Raw genomic sequence first — 20,073 nt, forward strand, 5'->3', positions numbered from 1 at the left:
CTGTGGACGTGATTTTGGGAGATTTTCACGTGCCACTCAGAAGCCTAGTGACAGTAATCAGGCGATCAGAACAATCGACGTGTCGCTCGCTCAGAATGGCCAGTGTGTCCCGCCAAGCTGATCCGTCTGTGGACTCGGATTAGAAAACGTGAAATGTGGGATGTGGGAGAAAATCACGCACGCAGTCGCTGGGGACCTGGAGGCCCAGGCTGTTAACCTCAGATGGAAGCAGTAGCCTCTGAAGAGACTCGAAACAGAACAAAAAAAACAAATCTCAATATGATTGAATCGACGATGTGCGGGCAAAACCCAGGGCAGTAGAGGGCGGTCTGGGAATCGCAAGGGGAGGAACACGCGATGGAGGCTTCACCGCACGAAAGGCGGTGATGTCTTCAAGGCGGTAGGGGAAAGGCGGTGATGAAAGAAGAAGAAGATTGCCTCAATATCAACTTGGATAAGAGACGAGGAAAAGGATGAGTTGTTACGGGATGGGGTTGAAGAAGTGGAAAGGTGAGTATTGGAGGGAGAGGAATTCTTAGTCACTTTGTGCCACTGTGACTGCCTCTCTCAAAATCTCTCCCTCTCCTTCTGTATGGAAATTCTATGTATGAGCAGTCATGCAAGCTGTATCATTCCTTTTTCCTTTTATTTTTCTTTTAGGGGCTGGTAATCTGTATCTGATTGAGACAGAGCAATACAAATAGTTACTGTACGTCCTAGTCATGAATATAGGAAAACTGCCAATCCAAAGAAATCGTCATTCCCGTGCGTATATTTTGGTGCTTTCCCGGGGCCCCAAACCTCGATTGCCCCTTATTGCATGTAGCCAGTACTAGTAACACTGAATTTTTTCTGGTCACTGTACCTTATACTCCAATTGACCCATCGATGAGACCAAGACTATCCTATGCCGTGAAAGCTTTCATGTGCATCAACAGACCCGATGCTCGGGAGGCCGCCAGGGCACACCCAACACAGCAAAAATCCGACGCTCATCCCGGCCCTCAACCAGCCGGCCCCCATTCAGTTTCACCTGCTGGTTCCGAAGAACATCCCCATAAAGACCTTTTTGGTTCAAGCACATGCCTTTCTTGCGTGCTAGCAATCTCATGCTCCGGTTGAACATATCATTCCCTGTGAAGTATATCAACGCCGCCCCGATCTCCGCATCGGGAACGAACAGCAAATCTATCCGACGCCATAAGGTGGTGCCAGGTAGGGCTGATGCGCCGTGCCACTTAGATCCATCCTGATGCGTCGAGATGGCAAGGCTGGCCTGCAGAAAGCCACTATTGAACAATATAGGGACAACAAGGCCGAGCATCATAGTGCGGATTTGCTCCAGCGAGGCACCAGGTTTGGTGATCAGACAGTCCACGTCCCCGCATGTGAGTGCTCCGCGGCGGTAAGAGCCCCCGATGATCACCTGCATATCCCTGTCCACAGTCTGCACCACCTTTCGCACGATCGCCCCGTGGGCTTCGACCTCCTTGCGGGGGATTCGTTGCGCAAAGTCGCTATGGCGTTCCACCCCAATACGCTGCTGCTTGGTCAATGGAGCCATTTCCAATAAATCCTTCAGAGATCTATAGCCCTGCGCAACCCATTTGGAGGCCTGGGGAAGGCCAGCACCATATACACCAAGAAATTCTTTAATTATCAAGTCTTCTGGGGTATGGGTGGCATTTTCGAGACGACGAAGGCGGTTAGTCAAGACAATCTCTTCGATTTTGTCAGCTAACCGCTCTCCAATACCAGGGATAGCCCGAGCCTGTGCTCGTGTAGCAATCTTGTTCGGTTGCTTTCGCAAAACGTTGATTGCTTTACGATAGGCCATAACACGCCACTGGTCTGCAGTCTGCGTGTAGTATTCCAGCATTTGCTGTAGTACCTCGATGGTTCTATTATTTGGGTTGCCAAATTTCGTGTCCGGATCGAACTTCTGCATGCAGGCAAAACCTTTGGTCCAGTCAGATTCTTCTTTGTCTTTGGCTTCGCCTTCTCCTGTGGATGTTTTTCGCGGTTTCCAACTTAATTCCTCCTCAGAGCTCGATGTTTCGATATCGGAAGTATCAGCGGCAGATTCGTCAATGGAAAATTCAACTGGATCTAGAGGCTGATTATTAAGATCAGTTTTATGAGCTTTCACTAACAAAAAAAAGTTTTACCAGATGACTTGTGGCCTTAGCTTCATCTATTATTTCATCCAGTGCATCCCGCTCCCGATCTCCTCTTCCACACGCTTCTTCGGTTGCATTTTCTTGAACCGATTCGAAAATCACGGCGTGGGGCACACTTTCAGTGACGTTTTCTGGAAAATCATTTGGCAATAGGTTTGGCATCGGTTCCTCGACCGGAGACAAATGAAGCTCTGGGGACTGGTTTTTCTCCCGCCGCGATGGTTTCAATGGAAGAGAGTCAGGAGGGGGTTCTACCACTGGAGACTTCTCCTTCTCGGCGGTCGTTGGGATTCCATTGACACGAAAGCGCAGGTGTGAGGCATCAAGAACCGAACGAAACTGAATACATTCGGATGGGTAAGATTCATTGACAAGAGCAACATTCGTCTGTAACAGTTAGTACTGGAATCTGAATACCTCACGAATGAACTGACTGGCAGATATTCAAGTTTGAGGTAGCTAAGCAGATCGCTTGATAGCAAGCCTTTGTCCATGATCACATGAGTAATATCGGATGCCCAATTTCGACACCATCGTGCGCCATAATCTTGCGCTCGTTGAATGCGCAAGCGTCGAAATGGCGATATATCGTTGTTTGGAAAGAAGACTTAAATTGAGAGTTCAGTGAAAGTAGGCTGTGAGAAATTCAAGCATACTTACAGAAGATCAATCCCTTGAAAATCTGCTGGTTATCTGGGATTATCTTAGCACTGTTGGTCTTTCTTTTCTTTTGAGGAGGTCGTCCGTTCTTGATGGTATGCGTAGCTCCACTCGTCCTAGGGCGCTCCGTAGGAGTAGGTTTGAGGACAGCGACCGGACTAATTCTCTTTCTTTGAGGGCCACATGAAGGTATAGGGTCCAAATTTATTCGAGGCGGTGGGATACACTCCGAGGAAAGAGCGACTTTGTTTGGATTGGGTTTGTCAAGTTCTTTGTTTGCAGGGAACATGAGACCTCCCCAACTCTTATCCTCTTCATCTTGATCATCTTGATCATCCAGCCGGTCAAGAGCCTCAAAAAAGCTCTTTTTAGTCGGAAATTGATCCTTCATGGTACCCAGGTAGTCTAGTCCGGTTTCCAGTGGAGGGGCGGGTGCCTGGGCCAGCGATGGTTCATTATATAGGTGCCTGGAGTCACGATAGCGTAGATGAATCGCATAAAATTTGTCAGAGAAAAGAAAGGGCAATGGTCCGAAAACTTCCTTGGGCCAATTTGGAGGACCCGTGGATGCCAAACGCGATTAACTGGCGCGACATGGGCGCCAAGTCATGTGATCTAGTCTGAAGTGGAAGTCATGTACTCAGGTGACCTAAGGCCAGAGATGTCTATTCCAGATTTGAGAATTGAATGAGACTTATGAAGTAGATATTTTCCTATGTATTCAGATATCATCATTCAACGATATACATTCTAAATACGTACATACTCTGCATTGCTCCGAGTAAGGATAGAAATAGCTTCGACAATTGTTCCCAAGTTGGAAATGCCATGTCATGTGACCCTTGATTTCCATGGAAGATCAAATGCGCCAACAAGTCCGAAAGCAGTGACCTCGCCATCCACCACCCTAAACGCAGCCCTTTGATTGATAGGTCTTCAGCCAAAATGTGGAAATCCACCCTCCCCGCCTTGCTCGGCGACCTACCCTTCATGCAAACTGGCCGTTGTCTCAGCTGCCAATTCCGCAACCCAGCAACTCTCTCCCGGCTACGGACCAAACCCTTATATTTGCGCCAATATTCCAGCAAGCCCGTGGAACCCATCGACACAAAAGATCTCGCCCCCGTAAAACGAAATATAAAAAAGGAGGCACATCGCCTATCGACTGCCATCGAATTCAAACAGAACCAGCCCCAGGATGGACCTCAGCCCAGCGACGCAGACTTCGTTCCTCCAAGCCTAGACCGGCCCATCGGTAGTCCGCAAGCGCCATTAGAAGGACAGAACACAGGCATTGACTCGCGGTCGATGCGCCAGCGGCGCGACGACTTCACCAACTATGATCGGCACATCAAGCGACGCAAGGAATTGTACGATCTGGCCTCTTCCTCTTCCTCCCACATCCGGGATAGAGCCCCAACGCTAGAAACAGCAACACTAACAGAAAATGGCAACCTACAGGACAAAACAAGTCGCCAAGCCGTACTTCCGCGAATGGTCCAATCTGCGCTTCGCCGAGGGCAAGACCTTTTTCGCGAACCCGCGGCTATTCAAAGCTGACAGAGCCCTTTACTTCCCGAACATGCACGGCGTAACACTGGCATCACCCAAGGATCCCCGGAACACGACGACGCAGCTGCGCGGCAGCATCTCCGTCGTAAATTTGTTTTCAAGTGTGTGGGCCGAGAGCCAAGTTGCGACATTTACGGGGCCAGAACAGAATCCAGGACTTGTGGAGGCGATGGCCAGCGGTGGAAGATTGGTGCAGAGGATAGATATCAACCTCGAGGAGAACCGATTGAAGGCGTTCCTGGTGAAGACGTTCATGTGGCGGATGCGGCAGAAATTAGCCAAGGAGCAGCATTCACGCTATTTCCTTGTGCAGAAGGGTTTCGATCAGGCACTCAAAGAGACAATTGGTATGATGAATTCCAAGGTCGGTTATGTCTACCTGGTTGATTCCGAGTGTCGCATTCGCTGGGCCGGGAGTGGACCGGCTGAAAAGTCTGAGTTAGATGGACTTAATGCTGGTTTGCGGAAGCTCATTGAGGAGAAGAAGACCATCCTCCGGGCGCAGGACCCGTCTCGCAAGTATTGATTGAGGCTAGAGTGATAAGGAATACGTGAACTGGAGCCTGAGATGTGTTCTTACTCCGCTCTCGGTTGAATTTGTACATACAATGGAGAATCTGTATAATGGAAAATATAACAAATTGGCGCCTTCCAAGACCCTTTCAGAAGAATTGCCATTGATTCTGCCGGATGCCCCATCAAGGGGCACTCGGAACATGCCCAAACCCAAACGCCTTCGACAATATAAATCCACTCGCTGGAGAGCAGCAATTGACACAAGAACAAGAAGACATAGAGGCAGTGATACAACCGACCTCCCGCCGGAGCCTCACAGAGATACTTTACCGGAAGAACAGCAACATTAAAAAGCAGAACCCAATAAAGCACCCGAGGATTATAGCATCCCGCCTCTTCTTGTTCCCAATCTTGCCTATGAGGTAGTTCATGCCGGGGACACTACCAGCAGCGCCCACAATGCGCCGATTGATGTTGGCGATTGTCTCGCTCTGGACACCGAAGTTCTCATTGATGGCATACGCCTGGCTCAGCACGCCGTCTATCATGCTGTGGCTGTTCTCGACTCGGCCCCGCTCTTCGAGCATGTAGTCGGCCTCGGCGGCGGCGGGGTTGGATGCGCGATAAGAGCTGATGTCTGAACGAACATTAGAGAGTAGGTTTGCGCGGTCGCGCGATTCAGAAATAGCTGCGGTCAGACGTTGGAGCTCGCGGCGGTGGTCTTGCAGTACTTCACGGTGGCGGGAGACATTATTCTGTTTTAGGGCGGAGGAGGTGAGAGTGGCTTCGGAATCAAGGAGACGGGATAGTTGGGCAATGATAGACTCGCGCTGTACGGAGTCAATTAGCTTTCGGTTCTTTTAATCTTCTGTTGAATGTTGCCAGATGATCGTACTCTTTCGAGGAGGTCTCTCAGTTGCGTTTGAAGCCGCAGCTCTTCCTCGGTAGGTGATTGTGGAGGTTTGGTAATTGAGGCAAATTGTGAATAGGTGTGGAAAAGGTTTTCGGTCTATCAGTGCGTCAGTTAACGTTGGTATAGAGCTCCTGGTGAGATATCGGTACCTGAGTTTCAAGCGACCGTGCTTGTTGTCGGAGCTGCGTCCAACCAGAACTAGTTGAGGATGCCATGGCAAGCAAAAAAGTTTCAAAGATAGAGATGAAGACACCAGAGAAGTCTGATCTGTTTAGAAATTCTACTCAGGCCAAATGATCAACCAGTGCAAGGGCCGAGGTGCTACCTGCTTGGCTACGTAAGTGCCAGCCCATGATGGGGTAAACCGCTCTAACCGAATACAGTAAGTTCGTGCCCCAGAGCCCAGGCACCTCTTAGCCCGAAATTTCAGGCACACAACCAAGTGCCACCGTGATCACGTGCGCCCGCTAAAGTCACAAATTCGCTTAGCCCTAGTCCCACAACCAGTCGCAAATTGACCCTCGGACATCTTCAATTCTCAACGTCGACAACCCACACAATTCAACGCCACCATGGTATGTCACGCCGTGCAAAGGCTCTGATATCAAAATGCTGATGAATCGCTCTTTTTTCGCAGTCGTCCAAGGTCAAGGCTGGTCAGCTCTGGGGCAAGAACAAGGATGAGCTCGCCACACAGCTCGAGGAGTTGAAGTTGGAGCTTAACCAGCTCCGCGTTCAGAAGATCTCTTCCGGCGCTTCCTCCAAGACTCAGAGAATGTGCGTATCCGACACCCCCGATATTTGATTTTTTTTGTGCGGACGAAGTTTGAAGATTTGCGGGATGGGAACGATCGAATCCGGGAAAAACAACCTATAAGAGGAGGACTACGCCAGCACTCAGCCAAGCGATCGATGATGAGGATACGGATTATACGATCTAGCACAAAGCGCACGAAACTGGGGCTGGCTCATCGATGTTCGAGATTTGATGCTGACTGGAATTTTTTTTTTAGCGGCGAGGTTCGCAAGTCGATCGCTCGTGTTCTCACCGTCATCAACGCCAACCAGCGCGCTCAGCTGCGTCTGTTCTACAAGAACAAGAAGTACCTCCCGCTTGACCTCCGCCCCAAGCTCACCCGTGAGATCCGCCGCCGTCTCACCAAGCACGAGCGTACCCAGACCACCGACAAGCTCCGCAAGCGTGCCATCCACTTCCCCCAGCGGAAGTACGCCGTTAAGGTATGATGCTCCGACAAGCCTGGGCAGAGAAATAGGTGGAATGAGTGTTCCATGATGTTCATCTTTGCTCTCTCCGCCAAAAACCTCTCCCATCAAATGAGACGAATCAGCCGAACACAATGCTGACGGGGTTTTTTTTCTTGCAGGCTTAAACGCAGAACTTGTTCGGATATGGAGTTTTGTGGGAAGACGTTGCTGGCCTTGGACATGAGCAGGACGTGACCGTGGATCCGAATGCTTGTGTAGGGGTCGGTTTTCTCTTTTTTTCATCCAAAAAATGGAATTTGATTATGTATCTAAATAGGATGCAAATCGACTCTTGACATGACATGATTATAGACATTCTCCAAGTTTCCTTGCTCTTGCTCTCAGGTAAGGCTAGTGAAGAGATCACATGGATATGTATAGTCTGACAGGACTCGATGGTATATATTTCTACAACATACATATCTTGAATGGTCTGCAATTGGTTGTCTACGTAGCTTAAGTAAAATGCATAAATAATGACGGATTGGGCACATCTTGTTATGTTCACCAAACACATCTAGACGCAAGGCACCCCAGCACCCCCAGATTTACGCCTGAAATTAAGAAAACCGAACACACCCTCGTGCCCTAGATCAACCAACCCCATACCACCTCAGGCCAAAGGCAAAATGCGAGCCATAGTATCTAATTTCAGCATTGAATGATGTCCTAAGTCTGGCTAATCCTATTGCCATGCGCACTCCCAGTTGTAACCGCAAGATCACCAGTATCCATCTCGAGAACCCACATCCCCCCGCAAAGACAGGACCGCAACAGCCCTAGCTTAGCAATCATCTTGAATGACAGAAGAGACCGTGGCAGATTAGTATCACCAGAGACCTCACAACAGCGCACACACCTGCGCTTCTTCAGAGGCGCCACGCGACCATCGTTCCCCAACGGCAACGGCGGACGCAGCGGACACTTCTTGAGGATATCGACCTCACGCTGCTTACGGTACAGCGCCGTGCGTCGGTCATTCCCAGAACCAAGCCAGCTATAATCCCCGAGGTAGATCGCCATGCGGTTGATTTCTAATTTGAGCGCAGGGACTGTCTGCCGGAGGAGGGTGGCCACGGCTGTGGTGAGGACTGGCGGGATGCGCGCATTAACCAGTAGTTCCTTTTCCGGTCCCGGTCTTTCGGCGTCGCCGAAGCCTGCGCCTTGGTAGGCGTGCTTCACGGCTGAGTCGACTCCTGCCAGGAACTTCTCGTACACGTCGATTCGTACCGGTGATGATTCTAGTGTTTGGCAGATCTCTGTGTAGTAGATCCGGGAGTCACCTATAAGGGAGGCAGGGTTTGCGCTTGTGTAGCCGGCATGCACGCCGCGGAGGCCACGGCAGATGAAGCGGAGGAAGGCGCGCGACATGCTTGAAAGGAGGATTAGGAGGGGGAGGGAGGAGGAGTTCTTCACTGTAAACGTGGTAAGATGGGTGAGCTTGAAGCTGAGTTTTGTTATGGAGAGGTCCCTTACGTTTCTGTGTGAATGCTTCCGGGTCATTGAAGACATCTTCGAAGTCGTCGGCCATGTCGAAGATTTCGTTTAGAATAAAGTGAGAGAAGTCTAATGTCCATTTGGTGTTTCCCAACACCATGCGTAGAACATCTTACGTTTCAATTAGCGTCGGAATACGAAAACTGAGTTGCCATCTTTCTTCGAACTTACCTGGATCATGTGATTCAGTCTGGCCCCCTTTATTATACTGGAAGAAATATGCAAACAGAACCGAGGCATGTCTGAGTTGAAGGCTTGCCCACGGCACGGCCGATGAGAGGTTGCGGCGCTTGAGTCTCCCTTTGAAGCCCAGTCCCGCTTGTAGACTGAGGCAACGAGGTATGTATGGATGGCTCATGAGTTTGTCCTGTTCGGCTGTGAAATTGCAATTTACCGGCAGTGCACGATACACCTCGCTAATAAATGTGATTTGAGCCTCTTTGGAGGTTGTCAGCAGACTTGATGATATCAATACGGAGTTCTTGAGAGCACTTGCCTGGTGATAGCTGCCCGAGCGCAACCATGAGGATGTCATCTGTATTGAAATCGACCCCACAGCCTCGACTGAAAGCCAATGTCAAGGCCGCGATGGCTGCGGAAAAATTGTCTAGATGTCTCGGTCAGTATTGTGATCTCACACAGGTGACCTGATGGGTTATGTGAAAAACACATACTCTCATCATAGAGACCCTCTGTAGATCCAAACGAATGCTCCATCACTCTCAATTGCATATTTCCATCAATATCCAGCGTAACGGCAACGCAAGCGTTCGGAGAGAAAGCGATGTGAAGACCTGGTTCATGTCAGTTCTAGCCACGCATCTGAAGATCGATCTGTTCCGGACATACCTGACGTTTCGAGTGGGTAGTGGAACCCTGCTTGGGCAAGACAGGTCACTGTGGTTGAATTGTCAAGGCCGTCCAAAACGGACATTGTCCGTGTGTCATAGTATGTTATTGAGCTGTCGTCATGACTGACAGCCAAAACTGTCCCATGCTCTACTAAATCGACCGAGACGATATATTTATGGCAATACACGTCTTCCAGCCTGCGCAGTTCCATTCTGGGCTGAGGATAGGTCAGTCTCAACTCCCCGCAACAGTCAAACCCCGAAAAATTCGCACCTTTGCTTGAGCGTTGCTCTTTTTTGACGTCACCTCGTCAAACTTGGGATGGAGGAGCTGCGATGCAGACTCCAAATGCCACCTCACAATAACACTTGGTGGACCTTGCTGTTCTGGATAGTCATGTATGGCATGGAGGGGCTTCGACAAGACAGCCAGGATCCAAGGATTGGCGGTGGACCCCGCGGGGCTATCAAACTGTCCCGGCATGATCTCTAGTCGTGTCAACGAGTACACTGAGTTCAAAAATGGCAGAGACTGGTCGGAGTGGTCGGCACCCCGATTGATGTTCAATATGTTGCTGGGCATGTCGACCTTACAGTGGATTAACCGAAAGGTGGGAACAGGGAATTGGCCAGGCGGTTTTCCCTGCGCCGGCTCCCATTGTGATGGGTTCCAGCTGATGTGTACTCTATAAAGACACATTTTCTGACAAGCAGAATAGGTGGAGAGAAGGATCCCAGCTGTTTCAACACGTCAATGACGGCAGGAAATGGAGCTCTGACTGAAAGACAATACCTTGTGTTGCGGTCATGGAAGCATGCGTCAATAGTCTGTCCGAGTACCCTGTGTTCTTCAGTTCGGCTGGCAACTCGGCCCATTTGCTATCAGGATTTTGATATATCAGCTTGATCTGGCCGGCTCTGGTTACACATATCAATGCGCCTTTGTTTGCTGGGTGAAATGGCCCGACGGGGCGTCGGCGGAAAGGCGAGTATGCCCATCTACCATTCACCTTGGCCGCTTGATGAAAGGCATGCACCTATACTGCCATGTTAGAGTTATTTCACTCCTATCCTGATCTATCTTGATGGATAATGGTAAGGGAGGCTAACGTACATAACGCTGGGAGTTCAGCCACATCATTCCAACCACCTGGTTACCGTCGTCGCCAGAGTCAAAGGAGGCTTGACGCAACCCTGTGATGCTGTTCAATGCAATGGATATGGAATATATTGATATGCGACCAGAACAGTCGACAACAGCCAGTTCTGAGCCGGTCTCATTCCATGATAGGTGGGCCAATTGATTGCCATTATGAGCTTCCAATACTGGAGCCAAAGGTGATTCTTCCCCGAGCACCCATTTGCCATCTGATGGACGGCACTGAAGATGGCGGACAATGACCCGGACTCCGTCTGGGGAAATAGACGCAATACATCCCATCCGAGACCAGGCGATTTTCCTAGAAGGCTGTTAGTCCCGGAATGCGGATGTGGAGCATTCTTCGAGGCTTACTGGCAGCACCCTAATAGACGCATTTCATCTAGGCCTTGCGCTAGACCTTTGATTGGAGAGGCGGCCGGCAAGCCCAGCTCCAGGGAGTTGGATTCTCCAAAGAGATCATCCACATTGATACTGTCCTCCATAATCAAGGACGTAATATTTGTCCACTTGTCAATTTTGTTTGATAATCAGGGAATCAATACAGCAGCATGGCTTCATAGAGTTCCCCGGACCATTGAACATCAGATGGTCTTTATTATTATTTGGCCAAGAAGGGGGGAGTGGTGGGATTCCCGAGATCGGCGCCTAATATTCGACGAGAAGACACAAATACCAAACACCGGATGTCACAATCAATGCAGCAATTCCAGACTTCAAAATGAGGGGGGGGGACCATAGACCAAATCCAGCTGTTCCTATGCCGTCAGCGCCTGGACCTTCAGGGACCAGTGGATTTCCCAGCCCTGGAGGGATGCTTAGTCAGGCCTCGTGATACAGATCAGGTGACGGGTAGCCCTGCCAACGACAATTGGCCAATCAGAGGAATACCAAATGACCCACTACCTACCTGAGCGAATCACCATTGAGCCTTTGGCCTGTCAAAACATGGGAAAAATGAAAAAAAAAAAAAAAATTTTCAAATTGGAAAGCAAAATAGGAAGAAAATAAGAGAAAAATAAGAGAACGATAGGAAGATCACAATACGGAGAATTGAGACATCCTATTGAGAGTGCGAAAGGGCAATTGGCTAGTATAAAAACCCTCTACAAAGTACCATCAATGGGGTCTTAAGAGCATCAAAGTGGCTACTACTAGACTATTTCCCTCTTTTATTCCGAAGTATATGCGTAACTGTCTTGAACCCACAACCGTTCGCATCAAAACAACATCGAGTCCCACCCTTCCTGGTCATTCGGTTCGGTCAAATCAATTTACTTCTCTCCAGTTCAACCACATTCCTACGGAAAAACCCATACCTTCAGCCAAAACAAAGGGTATTTTTGCTGCGGGTCGCCCTTTTTTTTTTTAATTCACTTTTCTCCGGCCCATAGTGCCCTGAAGTGCACGAGTTTCATGCCCTTCCCCCTCCTCAACGCTGACCTCATCGTCAACTTCCTACAATCTGTGGACTTTCTACCTCCAACTATCTCCTACTCTCTTCTACCCTTTCTCCCCTCTGTCTCCCAAGCTCTTAACCGTCATTGATCTTTATTGATCTTTAATGTCCAGACACATGTGATAACTCTTTTGGAGGTTTTCTACGGTCTCTGAGCAATTTGAAGATACCGCCCGGTTCTTTTCGCCCCAATTCCCCCTGGGGGTGAACATCCTCCAACGTTACACCTTTCAGCCCATTTGCAACTCCCACACAATCATGGTGGATCTTAATTTAGATTTTTCATCCGATTCGGAATTGAGCTCCGTGCCCCCATCACCAACATTAGTAGCGCAGTCATCACCAGAGCCAGCAGAGCGGTACCCAACGCCTTCATCCCAAGAGGGAGCTGAGCCTGCTGAGGTTTCTGCACGCCAAGCCCGTCCCGCAAAGAGGAGACGCAACCCCCTACCAAAGGAACGGACCACTCAATATCTCGATCTATCCAGGTCTCTCTATGAACAAAGTGATCAACATTATTTGCTTGTTCAAACTCTGCGTCATCAAAAAGACATTGTCGTCATCGCTGGCGCTGGCATTTCCACGGCTGCGGGTAGTAAGTTTCTGCTTTGGGATTCTGCCGCATTCGAACCAACTCTTAACTCTACACATAGTCCCGGACTTCCGCTCCACAGACGGTCTTTTTAAATCATTACAGAAAAAGCACAACTTGAAAGCTTCCGGCAAGCTTCTCTTCGATGCTGCCGTCTATCAGGATGACGCATTAACGGCCCCGTTCCATGAAATGGTCCGGTCGCTGTCGGAAGAAGTTGCGAACATCAAGCCCACCGCCTTCCACAAAATGCTCGCCCGATTGGGTATCGAGTCTCGCTTGAAGCGACTTTACACCCAGAATATCGATGGCATTGAAACCTCCATGGGGCCACTGGCAACTGAGGTGCCGCTTAATGTCAAGGGTAGTTGGCCGGTCACTATTCAACTGCACGGCAGCATTGAGAAGATGGTATGCCAGAAGTGTCGCTACCTTGACAACTTCAAACCCGATATGTTCATGGAAGCCGACCCGCCCGCTTGCGAGGAATGTACTGTGCACGATAAAGTTCGCCAAATCGGCGGTCAACGGAGTCACGGGATTGGCCGCATGCGTCCGCGCATCGTCCTCTACAACGAGCACAACCCCGACGAAGAGGCAATCACCTCCGTGATGAACGCCGACATCAAGTCCCGGCCTCGCGTCCTGATTGTCGCCGGTACCAGTTTGAAAATTCCTGGCGTCCGGCGGCTCGTCAAAAGCTTATGCACAATGATCCGCAGTCGCAAGGATGGTGTCACGATGTTCATTAACAACGAACCACCAAGCGGCAAAGAATTTGACAACTGCTTTGACTTGATTATCAAGGGGTCATGCGATGAAGTTGCACGCGAGGTGAACCTGAAATCATGGGAGTCAGAGGATATCACCCCGTGCGTTTACGAATCCTCACCTGAGCCCATTCTCCACAACTTCAATTCCAATGACGTTTCCGTCGTTGTCACGCCCAAAAAGAGACCTCGTGCAGAGACTGGTCTCGCCACACCTTCGTCCAGTCATGACGAGAAGCCGGCGAAAAAGTTGACCACGAAAGCTACGAAAATCAAGCTCGAAAACCCAGCAAGCAATGGCCGATCCATCGAAGATATTATCAAGAACGGAAAGTCTGCTACTCGCAAGCCTATCTCCAAATTTATCACCAAACCCGCCCCTAATGCTCGTCCCAAGAAGACCGCAACAACTGCTGTTGCGAAAAAGCGTGGCGTGTCTGCCGCCCCGGTCAAGAAAATTACCTCTTTCAGCCGCGTTACCAAAACCTCTCAATCCGCTGGCAAGTCCGCTACAAACGGAGACGGCAAACCTATGCAACCGGTTCCAGCCGGCGCCTCGAGGAACAATGGTCCTCTACCAAAAACAGGACAATCTGAGAAAGCAGACATGCTTAATACAGAGTCTTTTCCCCCGCCAGTGGCTTCCTCCTGACTTTTGAATGTTCCAGTCGTGGTCTTGATATCTAATTATATGTCGGCTGCAAGTGTATGACGTGATGCATGGTTCCAAATGGCGTCCTTGGTGTTATTTTCTTTTTCATTGATCTTTTCAGTGCTACCTCCAGTGCTCTCCTATCCCATTTGTTTACATACTTCCTCTTCGTGGCCTGTATTCTTACTTGTATCACCTGCGCTTGCTTTGGGTTGATGATTGCTGCTTTCCTCTTTGTCGAAAGATACCATTGATAGACCACAGTTTCTCGCATGGGTCGGGCGTTTTCTCGGGCAAGAAGCTGGCTCATTCCAGCGCGATGGGGTTTCCTGGTTCCAGTCATCCTTCTGTTCTCATTCTCGTTCTTGCCCATCTGCATGGGTGCTCAAATGTGGGTTATCTAAATAAGGTGTTCCTGACTTGAGTTCCACCTTATTCGGTTTGTTAGGCGCTGTCCCGTTTAATACCTATCTCATTTCTCTTCGGGGATTATAATGAGTATCTTTCTCTCATTCTTGTAATACTTAGTGTAGTAGGGTGTTGGCATTTATAAGATGTTTATTCGAACTTCGGGCTCCGCAACTAGTGCAGGTTGAGGGATTATAATATCTCTTAAGACTTGAACTATTAACCTACCGTCCTCAACTGTATTCAAATCTATACTAACAGAGCACAGCATAAAATCCATTCGTCATTATGTGTATAGTACAGCAGAAACATTCTTTTCTTTTGCCAGTCAACCTCTCCCAATGTCATTCAAGACGAGTCGTCTTTAGCTCACCCACATGTAAACCCCTCTAACATGGCTTAGATAATTAGCCCAATCCAAGATCATCCCGCAATTGACTACCAGGCCCATCCTCATCTTCATCCGTCTCCTCAGCATCGGGATCATAAGGCCCTCTTCTCACACCAGGCTCACGGTCCAAGTCCTCCACATGCTCAAGGTTATCCTCACGCGGAGCACGATCCTCCTCCTCCTCTTCATCGTCCTCACTCTCATCCTCTTCTTCCTCTTCTTCGGCTTCTTCCTCTTGAGTCTCATCCCCATCATCCCCAGCGGGCAGAGCAACAGCTACTTCCACGTCTGCGTCTCGCTTCATTCTTTTCGCAGGATTATCAAGCATCTCTACATCACCGTCGCCCTGAGTCGCGTCCTCGCCTAAAGCATCCTGCGTCGAGCCATTCTCATCAACCTTCTTCGGCTTGCGCTTCCCGGCTTTAATTTCCGTGTATGCCTCGAGTTCTTGTTCAAGCCGGCCGCGGAAAGAGTCGAGTTCCAGCTCGGAGAGAGCATTGAAGACGTCTGATGGAGCGATAGTGCGTTTGAGAGTTGCGTCGTTGGCGCTGTGAGTTTGTCCGGGTTAGTTCGACCTATCATACCAAGGAATAGAGTAGAAAAATCGAGATTTACCATCTCATGCTTTAAATTGGAGGGAAAACATACTGTGAAGACAGATAGGAAACAAACACCGTAGCAGCCTTCTGCATAGCCAACACAGCGTCCTTCTGGATCGTCGTATTCGGCGGGAGAACCGACTTGGCGAGACGAATCGTCAATGAGCGTGGCAGGAGATAGTCCTACAAGTTACCGGAAAATCGCGTTAGCCTGGTCTGCTTATCTTTTCCACATGCCGTATTTGGAGGAGTCAATTGAATGTGATATCATCCTGCAACACGCAATACATGTTCATGCCTCTGGCTTTGTCTTACCTCGACACTCGCGCCTGCCTCAGCCCGAGCCTTCAGCTGCTGCTCCGTCGCAAAGACGGGCTTGTCGGTTTGCGGTGCTGGAGACGACTGCTGAAGCAGGGAGTCATCAAGATCAGCGGGCGTCACTGAAGACGTGGATTTGCGAGGTGGCATTTTTGTAGGCTTGCAGCGGATAGGTGCCTTGGTGCTGATTGCGCGGTTCAAGGGATCGGGGGGTTGACAATTCGGGCCCCCCTTGGATATTGAATCGAGTCAAGGCCTGATTGTTTCTCTCTACAAAAGGCTCTGTGGTTTGCAATCGGGGGTTGACCTGTGGACATGGGCTGTGGAGATGGGACGACGTTCGAAAGTGGCAAGAAAGACGCGCGCCAACGCGTTGTTCTCAATGCGTGAGTGTGGGGGCTTGGCGGTGATGTCTACGGAGTGCTTGCTCTAGGTCAATATTTTCCATCTTCATATTTACTATATATTTAACATGCACTACAATCTACTGTTTCGACTGGTTTGTTTGGCAAGAAGTGATTTTTGCTACTATTTTATACCACTAAAATGGAGATCAACTAGGGAAGGATGGAATGCCAACAAAAAACGCCCACTTTTTGGTATCCAGAAAGATAGAATCAAATGAGATAATGAGTTCATAACACGAGCAAGAAGACCAGCCCTACTCGGCCATCTCCTCATCATCACCTTGTCCGTTGCCCCAGAGACCCTCGATACTGAACTCCTTGGCCCACTCGGTGACGACCTTTGTGGTGTCAACGCCAGGCTGACTATCGCTGGCAGGAGCATCCGCCGAGACAACGGGCAGCACGGGCGCATTGGCCCAGCCTTGGATGCGTCCGTCTCTCCAGTCGTTGATAACAGTCATGGCAGCACTCTCGATGTTAGGGACACCGCGCTTTCCGAGACGGCCACGCTTACGGGCCACCTGGACCAAGAAGTCGGTGGTCTTGTCGCCATTGCTGGGGAAGAGGGCAGTGATACCGTACAGCTCAAGCATCTTGGAGAGGAGGGTCTCCGACGAAGATAGACGCTTCATCAGGAGGTTGACTGCGGGGATTGGATCCTCGATCTGCTTGGGCGGAACGGCGTTAAGGAGAATAAGACGCGCTTGGTCTTCCTGCTTCTTATTCTTCTTGCTAGACTTGTCACCGGAGTTGGGAAAGACGATTCCAGGCGAGTCAATCAGCTTGAGCTTGCTGTCCAGCTTGACCTGGCGCAGGCTAGTGGTGACGCCAGCCTCGGCGCCCGTCGGGCATGCGTTGCTGGAGCCCTTGTTCAGACGTGCGGTCAGTGCGTTGATGACGGACGACTTGCCGACATTGGGGTATCCAATGACACCGACAGAGATGGCGCGCTTCAACTGCTTGGCGCCGGCGTACGACTTGAGGGCACGGAAGAGCGTATCCGAAGTACCCTTGACCGTCAACTGCTTGTGGTCGAAGCTGTGTGCGTTGGCAGCGCCGCTTGATGCCTTAAGGGGGAGAGTAGGGAAGGAGCGGCGCAGATGGAGTAACCATGCCTTGAGCACTGGGGGCGGAACCAGATCGATCTTGTTCAAAATGAGAATCAACCGCTTGTTGCCACCATCTGCCATCATGATCTCGCGTTCAATTTCCTTAGAGCGGGTGCCCTCGGGGTCGCGGGCATCGAGCACGTATAGCACGACATCGGCGTTGTCAGTGACCTGTTTGAACACCTTGTCAAATTGGCGTCGTGAGCTCTCCTTTGAGTAAGACTTTGAGTTGACCAATGGCGGGGCAGACTCGTCAATAGTTGCGCCGCCCTCCTCATCGTCCTCGTCCATCTCATCGTCGTCATCTTCATCTTCCTCCATGTCTTCGTCGTCACTTTGATTATCGTCGTATTCTAAAGCACGGGCACGTGCTGAGGCAAGAAGAGCAGCCATGGGGTTGGAATCACTACCCTCGGCATCCATATCATCATCCATAATGTCGTTCTCGTCGATGTCGACAGCCTCGGTGCCAGTCTTGGCGGGCAGGCCTTCAGCCTTGCGGGTTCGTGCCTCCTCCCGAATGCGCTGTTGCTCCTCGGCCTTCATGCGCTTCCGCTCTTCGATGTCATGGAGAAGCTTGTCCTTGTTGGGGAAGAGATTGGGAATGCCGGGGTCCTTCTTAAGCTTGGACCGCCATTCAGGGTTCTGCAGAGAAAAGTGTCAGAATCTTCGATCAGAACTGTTATATAAATATTGTCTGCAATACCTTCTTTGCGAGCTTCTTTTGCTTTCTTTGCTTCTGAACTGCAGACTTTTCAATCTTGTGCCTCAGGCGGACAGGAACCCGCTTGGAAGTCTTGCCTATAGACCGTTAGAAGTGCACCGCATGACTGACTGCATGAGCGAGGGGTGAAAAAAAATGTCATACCGAAACCGCTCTTAGTAACCATTTTGAATGCACGTATTTGATAGCCACAGTAATGTGCACAGCAAACCCTCAAAGTCTGTCCGCAACGGAGTAGAAAAAGTTGAGTGCCAAGATTTCCCAGGCGATAAGCGGATTATCAGTTAGACCGATCTCCGGAATTGTAACATGACTAAGCTTGCGGAACAGCTGCCTAAATAGGTAAGTACGTACCCGACTCTGTGGATGCACCGGGTACAAGCTATAAATATATTAGATAACGCCATAGCCTCTTTTATCTTTCTCTTCAAGTTCTTGTTTCTTTTACTGTTGATAATCAGGAAAAATTGCTAACATATCTCTTGTCTTTCACTAAACATCGGCTTATCTGTCGACCACCATTGCCCTTCGCATCAACTATCCCCGCACCTTCGATCCCCCACCATGTCCTTAACAACAGGATCATTCTCCGCGCCTGCGCAGATCCACACGTTTGATGGTCTTCTTTCTGACTTTGATGGCACAATTGTGGACTCGACTGATGGTAACTAACCCCTCGAGTTGAGCCTTCCTAGGATCAATTGAAACCAATGCTAACTATCCGGTACTAAATAGCCATTGTGAAACACTGGCACGCGTGAGTCACATACCCACCGTAACAAGACCTCCGCGATCAGAATCTCTAATGTAAATTTCGTTTCAGAATTGGCGAGGAGCTCGGTGTTGACCCCAAGACTATCCTCGCAACCTCGCATGGCCGCCGCAGCATCGATGTAATGGGCCTGTACGATCAAACCAAGGCCAACTGGGACTGTAAGTCTACCGGCCCCCCCGAACCGGCCGCCTTCTTCCAACATAACCATAGGCCAAAAACTGACAATACTACCACAGATGTCAATGAAATTGAAGGCCGCATCCCAAAAGAATATGGGTCCGACGCCGTCGAAATCCCCGGTGGCCGCGACCTCCTTGCAGCCCTCGAGACCTCCGGGGCAAGATGGGGTGTTGTGACATCCGGCACGCGTCCTCTAGTCGACGGCTGGCTGGAAGTACTCGGACTCCCACGCCCTAAGAACCTGGTGACAGCAATGGACGTGCCGCTCGGCAAGCCGGACCCGCGCTGCTACCTGTTAGGCCGGAAGCAGCTTGGCATTGAAGAGTCAACTTCGATTGTCGTACTCGAGGATGCACCTTCTGGTATCCAGGCTGGTAAGGCTGCTGGGTTCAAAGTGATTGCGTTGAAGACGACACACTCGCTGCAGAAGCTTCAGGAGGCTGGCGCGGATTGGATTGTGGAAGATTTGACGAGCATTTCAGTTAAGGCAGTTGTTGATGGCCAAGTGCAGATCGAGATCAGGAACGCATATCAATAGATGGTCGTAACCATCTCGGTTTCGCCGATTCGCTGCTGCATGGGCAGGGATGTACTGTTACCTTCGCAGCTGCGCAACAAGGTTCCCCGACTTTGATACACAGCCTTAAGGTCTCATGGTTTTTTTAAATTAAAGTGCGCTACATACAGGTTAGATTGGTACATACATACACACATGCATTTGGACTTAATTGACAACCTTGGATTTGTTGAGTTTGACACGGAAGTCAGTCGAGCCAGAGAAATTTTAAACCGGCCAGTGTACACCGTTTGTTCGTATTTCCCTGGAAGACGATGACTACAACCGGTGGTGTTGAAAAAGAGTACCTGGTTTCTACCTAGAGAGGGAATCCGCTTCGTTTATTTGGTTACTGTCTTAGGCTGTGTATGTAATTTGTTCTGATGCCGTTGGGCCTTCTGGGAAGAGCTGTACCTTGTCCAAGCACTAGGCTCTGCATATTTTGAGATGAAAAAAAAACACAAAGCCTTGAAGTAGCTCAGGTGGTTCCCCGGGCGGGGATGTAATCAAGCCAGGCAA

General features: G+C 49.9%; 9 protein-coding genes across 9 annotated transcripts; 4 read left to right on the forward strand and 5 right to left on the reverse strand.

The window, feature by feature from the left end:
- Window positions 1–90: 90 nt before the first annotated feature.
- On the reverse strand, window positions 91–3,231 carry Pdw03_1665 (DNA polymerase family X; the record flags this gene model as incomplete). The annotated part of the gene is made up of 6 exons (XM_014681122.2): window positions 91–126; window positions 182–238; window positions 941–2,116; window positions 2,169–2,567; window positions 2,615–2,787; window positions 2,841–3,231. The coding sequence occupies 6 exons, from the start codon at window positions 3,229–3,231 to the stop codon at window positions 91–93; spliced, it is 2,232 nt and encodes a 743-aa protein (XP_014536608.2).
- A 554-nt stretch (window positions 3,232–3,785) lies between these two features.
- On the forward strand, window positions 3,786–4,938 carry Pdw03_1666 (F1F0 ATP synthase assembly protein Atp10, putative; the record flags this gene model as incomplete). The annotated part of the gene is made up of 2 exons (XM_014681121.1): window positions 3,786–4,210; window positions 4,302–4,938. 2 exons carry the CDS (start codon window positions 3,786–3,788, stop codon window positions 4,936–4,938), a joined length of 1,062 nt encoding a protein of 353 aa, XP_014536607.1.
- Window positions 4,939–5,254: 316 nt separating this feature from the next.
- Window positions 5,255–6,056, reverse strand: Pdw03_1667 (Vesicle transport v-SNARE protein Gos1, putative; the record flags this gene model as incomplete). The annotated part of the gene is made up of 3 exons (XM_014681120.1): window positions 5,255–5,758; window positions 5,824–5,937; window positions 5,991–6,056. The coding sequence occupies 3 exons, from the start codon at window positions 6,054–6,056 to the stop codon at window positions 5,255–5,257; spliced, it is 684 nt and encodes a 227-aa protein (XP_014536606.1).
- Window positions 6,057–6,413: 357 nt separating this feature from the next.
- Pdw03_1668 (60S ribosomal protein uL29) lies at window positions 6,414–7,232 on the forward strand (the record flags this gene model as incomplete). Its single annotated transcript, XM_014681119.2, has 4 exons — window positions 6,414–6,416; window positions 6,479–6,618; window positions 6,855–7,080; window positions 7,227–7,232. 4 exons carry the CDS (start codon window positions 6,414–6,416, stop codon window positions 7,230–7,232), a joined length of 375 nt encoding a protein of 124 aa, XP_014536605.2.
- A 544-nt stretch (window positions 7,233–7,776) lies between these two features.
- Pdw03_1669 (Mediator complex, subunit Med16) lies at window positions 7,777–11,099 on the reverse strand (the record flags this gene model as incomplete). The annotated part of the gene is made up of 10 exons (XM_066099975.1): window positions 7,777–8,522; window positions 8,584–8,715; window positions 8,776–9,042; window positions 9,101–9,211; window positions 9,279–9,398; window positions 9,454–9,673; window positions 9,730–10,193; window positions 10,249–10,492; window positions 10,570–10,915; window positions 10,969–11,099. 10 exons carry the CDS (start codon window positions 11,097–11,099, stop codon window positions 7,777–7,779), a joined length of 2,781 nt encoding a protein of 926 aa, XP_065957702.1.
- Window positions 11,100–12,331: 1,232 nt separating this feature from the next.
- Pdw03_1670 (SIR2 family histone deacetylase (Hst4), putative) lies at window positions 12,332–14,087 on the forward strand (the record flags this gene model as incomplete). The annotated part of the gene is made up of 2 exons (XM_014681117.1): window positions 12,332–12,668; window positions 12,727–14,087. The coding sequence occupies 2 exons, from the start codon at window positions 12,332–12,334 to the stop codon at window positions 14,085–14,087; spliced, it is 1,698 nt and encodes a 565-aa protein (XP_014536603.1).
- Window positions 14,088–14,902: 815 nt separating this feature from the next.
- Pdw03_1671 (CBF/NF-Y family transcription factor, putative) lies at window positions 14,903–15,953 on the reverse strand (the record flags this gene model as incomplete). Its single annotated transcript, XM_014681116.1, has 3 exons — window positions 14,903–15,434; window positions 15,535–15,668; window positions 15,801–15,953. The coding sequence occupies 3 exons, from the start codon at window positions 15,951–15,953 to the stop codon at window positions 14,903–14,905; spliced, it is 819 nt and encodes a 272-aa protein (XP_014536602.1).
- A 511-nt stretch (window positions 15,954–16,464) lies between these two features.
- Window positions 16,465–18,209, reverse strand: Pdw03_1672 (GTP binding protein, putative; the record flags this gene model as incomplete). Its single annotated transcript, XM_014681115.1, has 3 exons — window positions 16,465–17,964; window positions 18,026–18,120; window positions 18,188–18,209. 3 exons carry the CDS (start codon window positions 18,207–18,209, stop codon window positions 16,465–16,467), a joined length of 1,617 nt encoding a protein of 538 aa, XP_014536601.1.
- Window positions 18,210–18,607: 398 nt separating this feature from the next.
- Window positions 18,608–19,536, forward strand: Pdw03_1673 (Glycerol-3-phosphate phosphatase; the record flags this gene model as incomplete). The annotated part of the gene is made up of 4 exons (XM_014681114.1): window positions 18,608–18,707; window positions 18,779–18,800; window positions 18,867–18,976; window positions 19,055–19,536. The coding sequence occupies 4 exons, from the start codon at window positions 18,608–18,610 to the stop codon at window positions 19,534–19,536; spliced, it is 714 nt and encodes a 237-aa protein (XP_014536600.1).
- Window positions 19,537–20,073: the final 537 nt, after the last annotated feature.

This window comes from Penicillium digitatum, chromosome 5, assembly GCF_016767815.1.
Source record: "Penicillium digitatum chromosome 5, complete sequence".
Lineage (NCBI taxonomy): Eukaryota > Fungi > Ascomycota > Eurotiomycetes > Eurotiales > Aspergillaceae > Penicillium > Penicillium digitatum.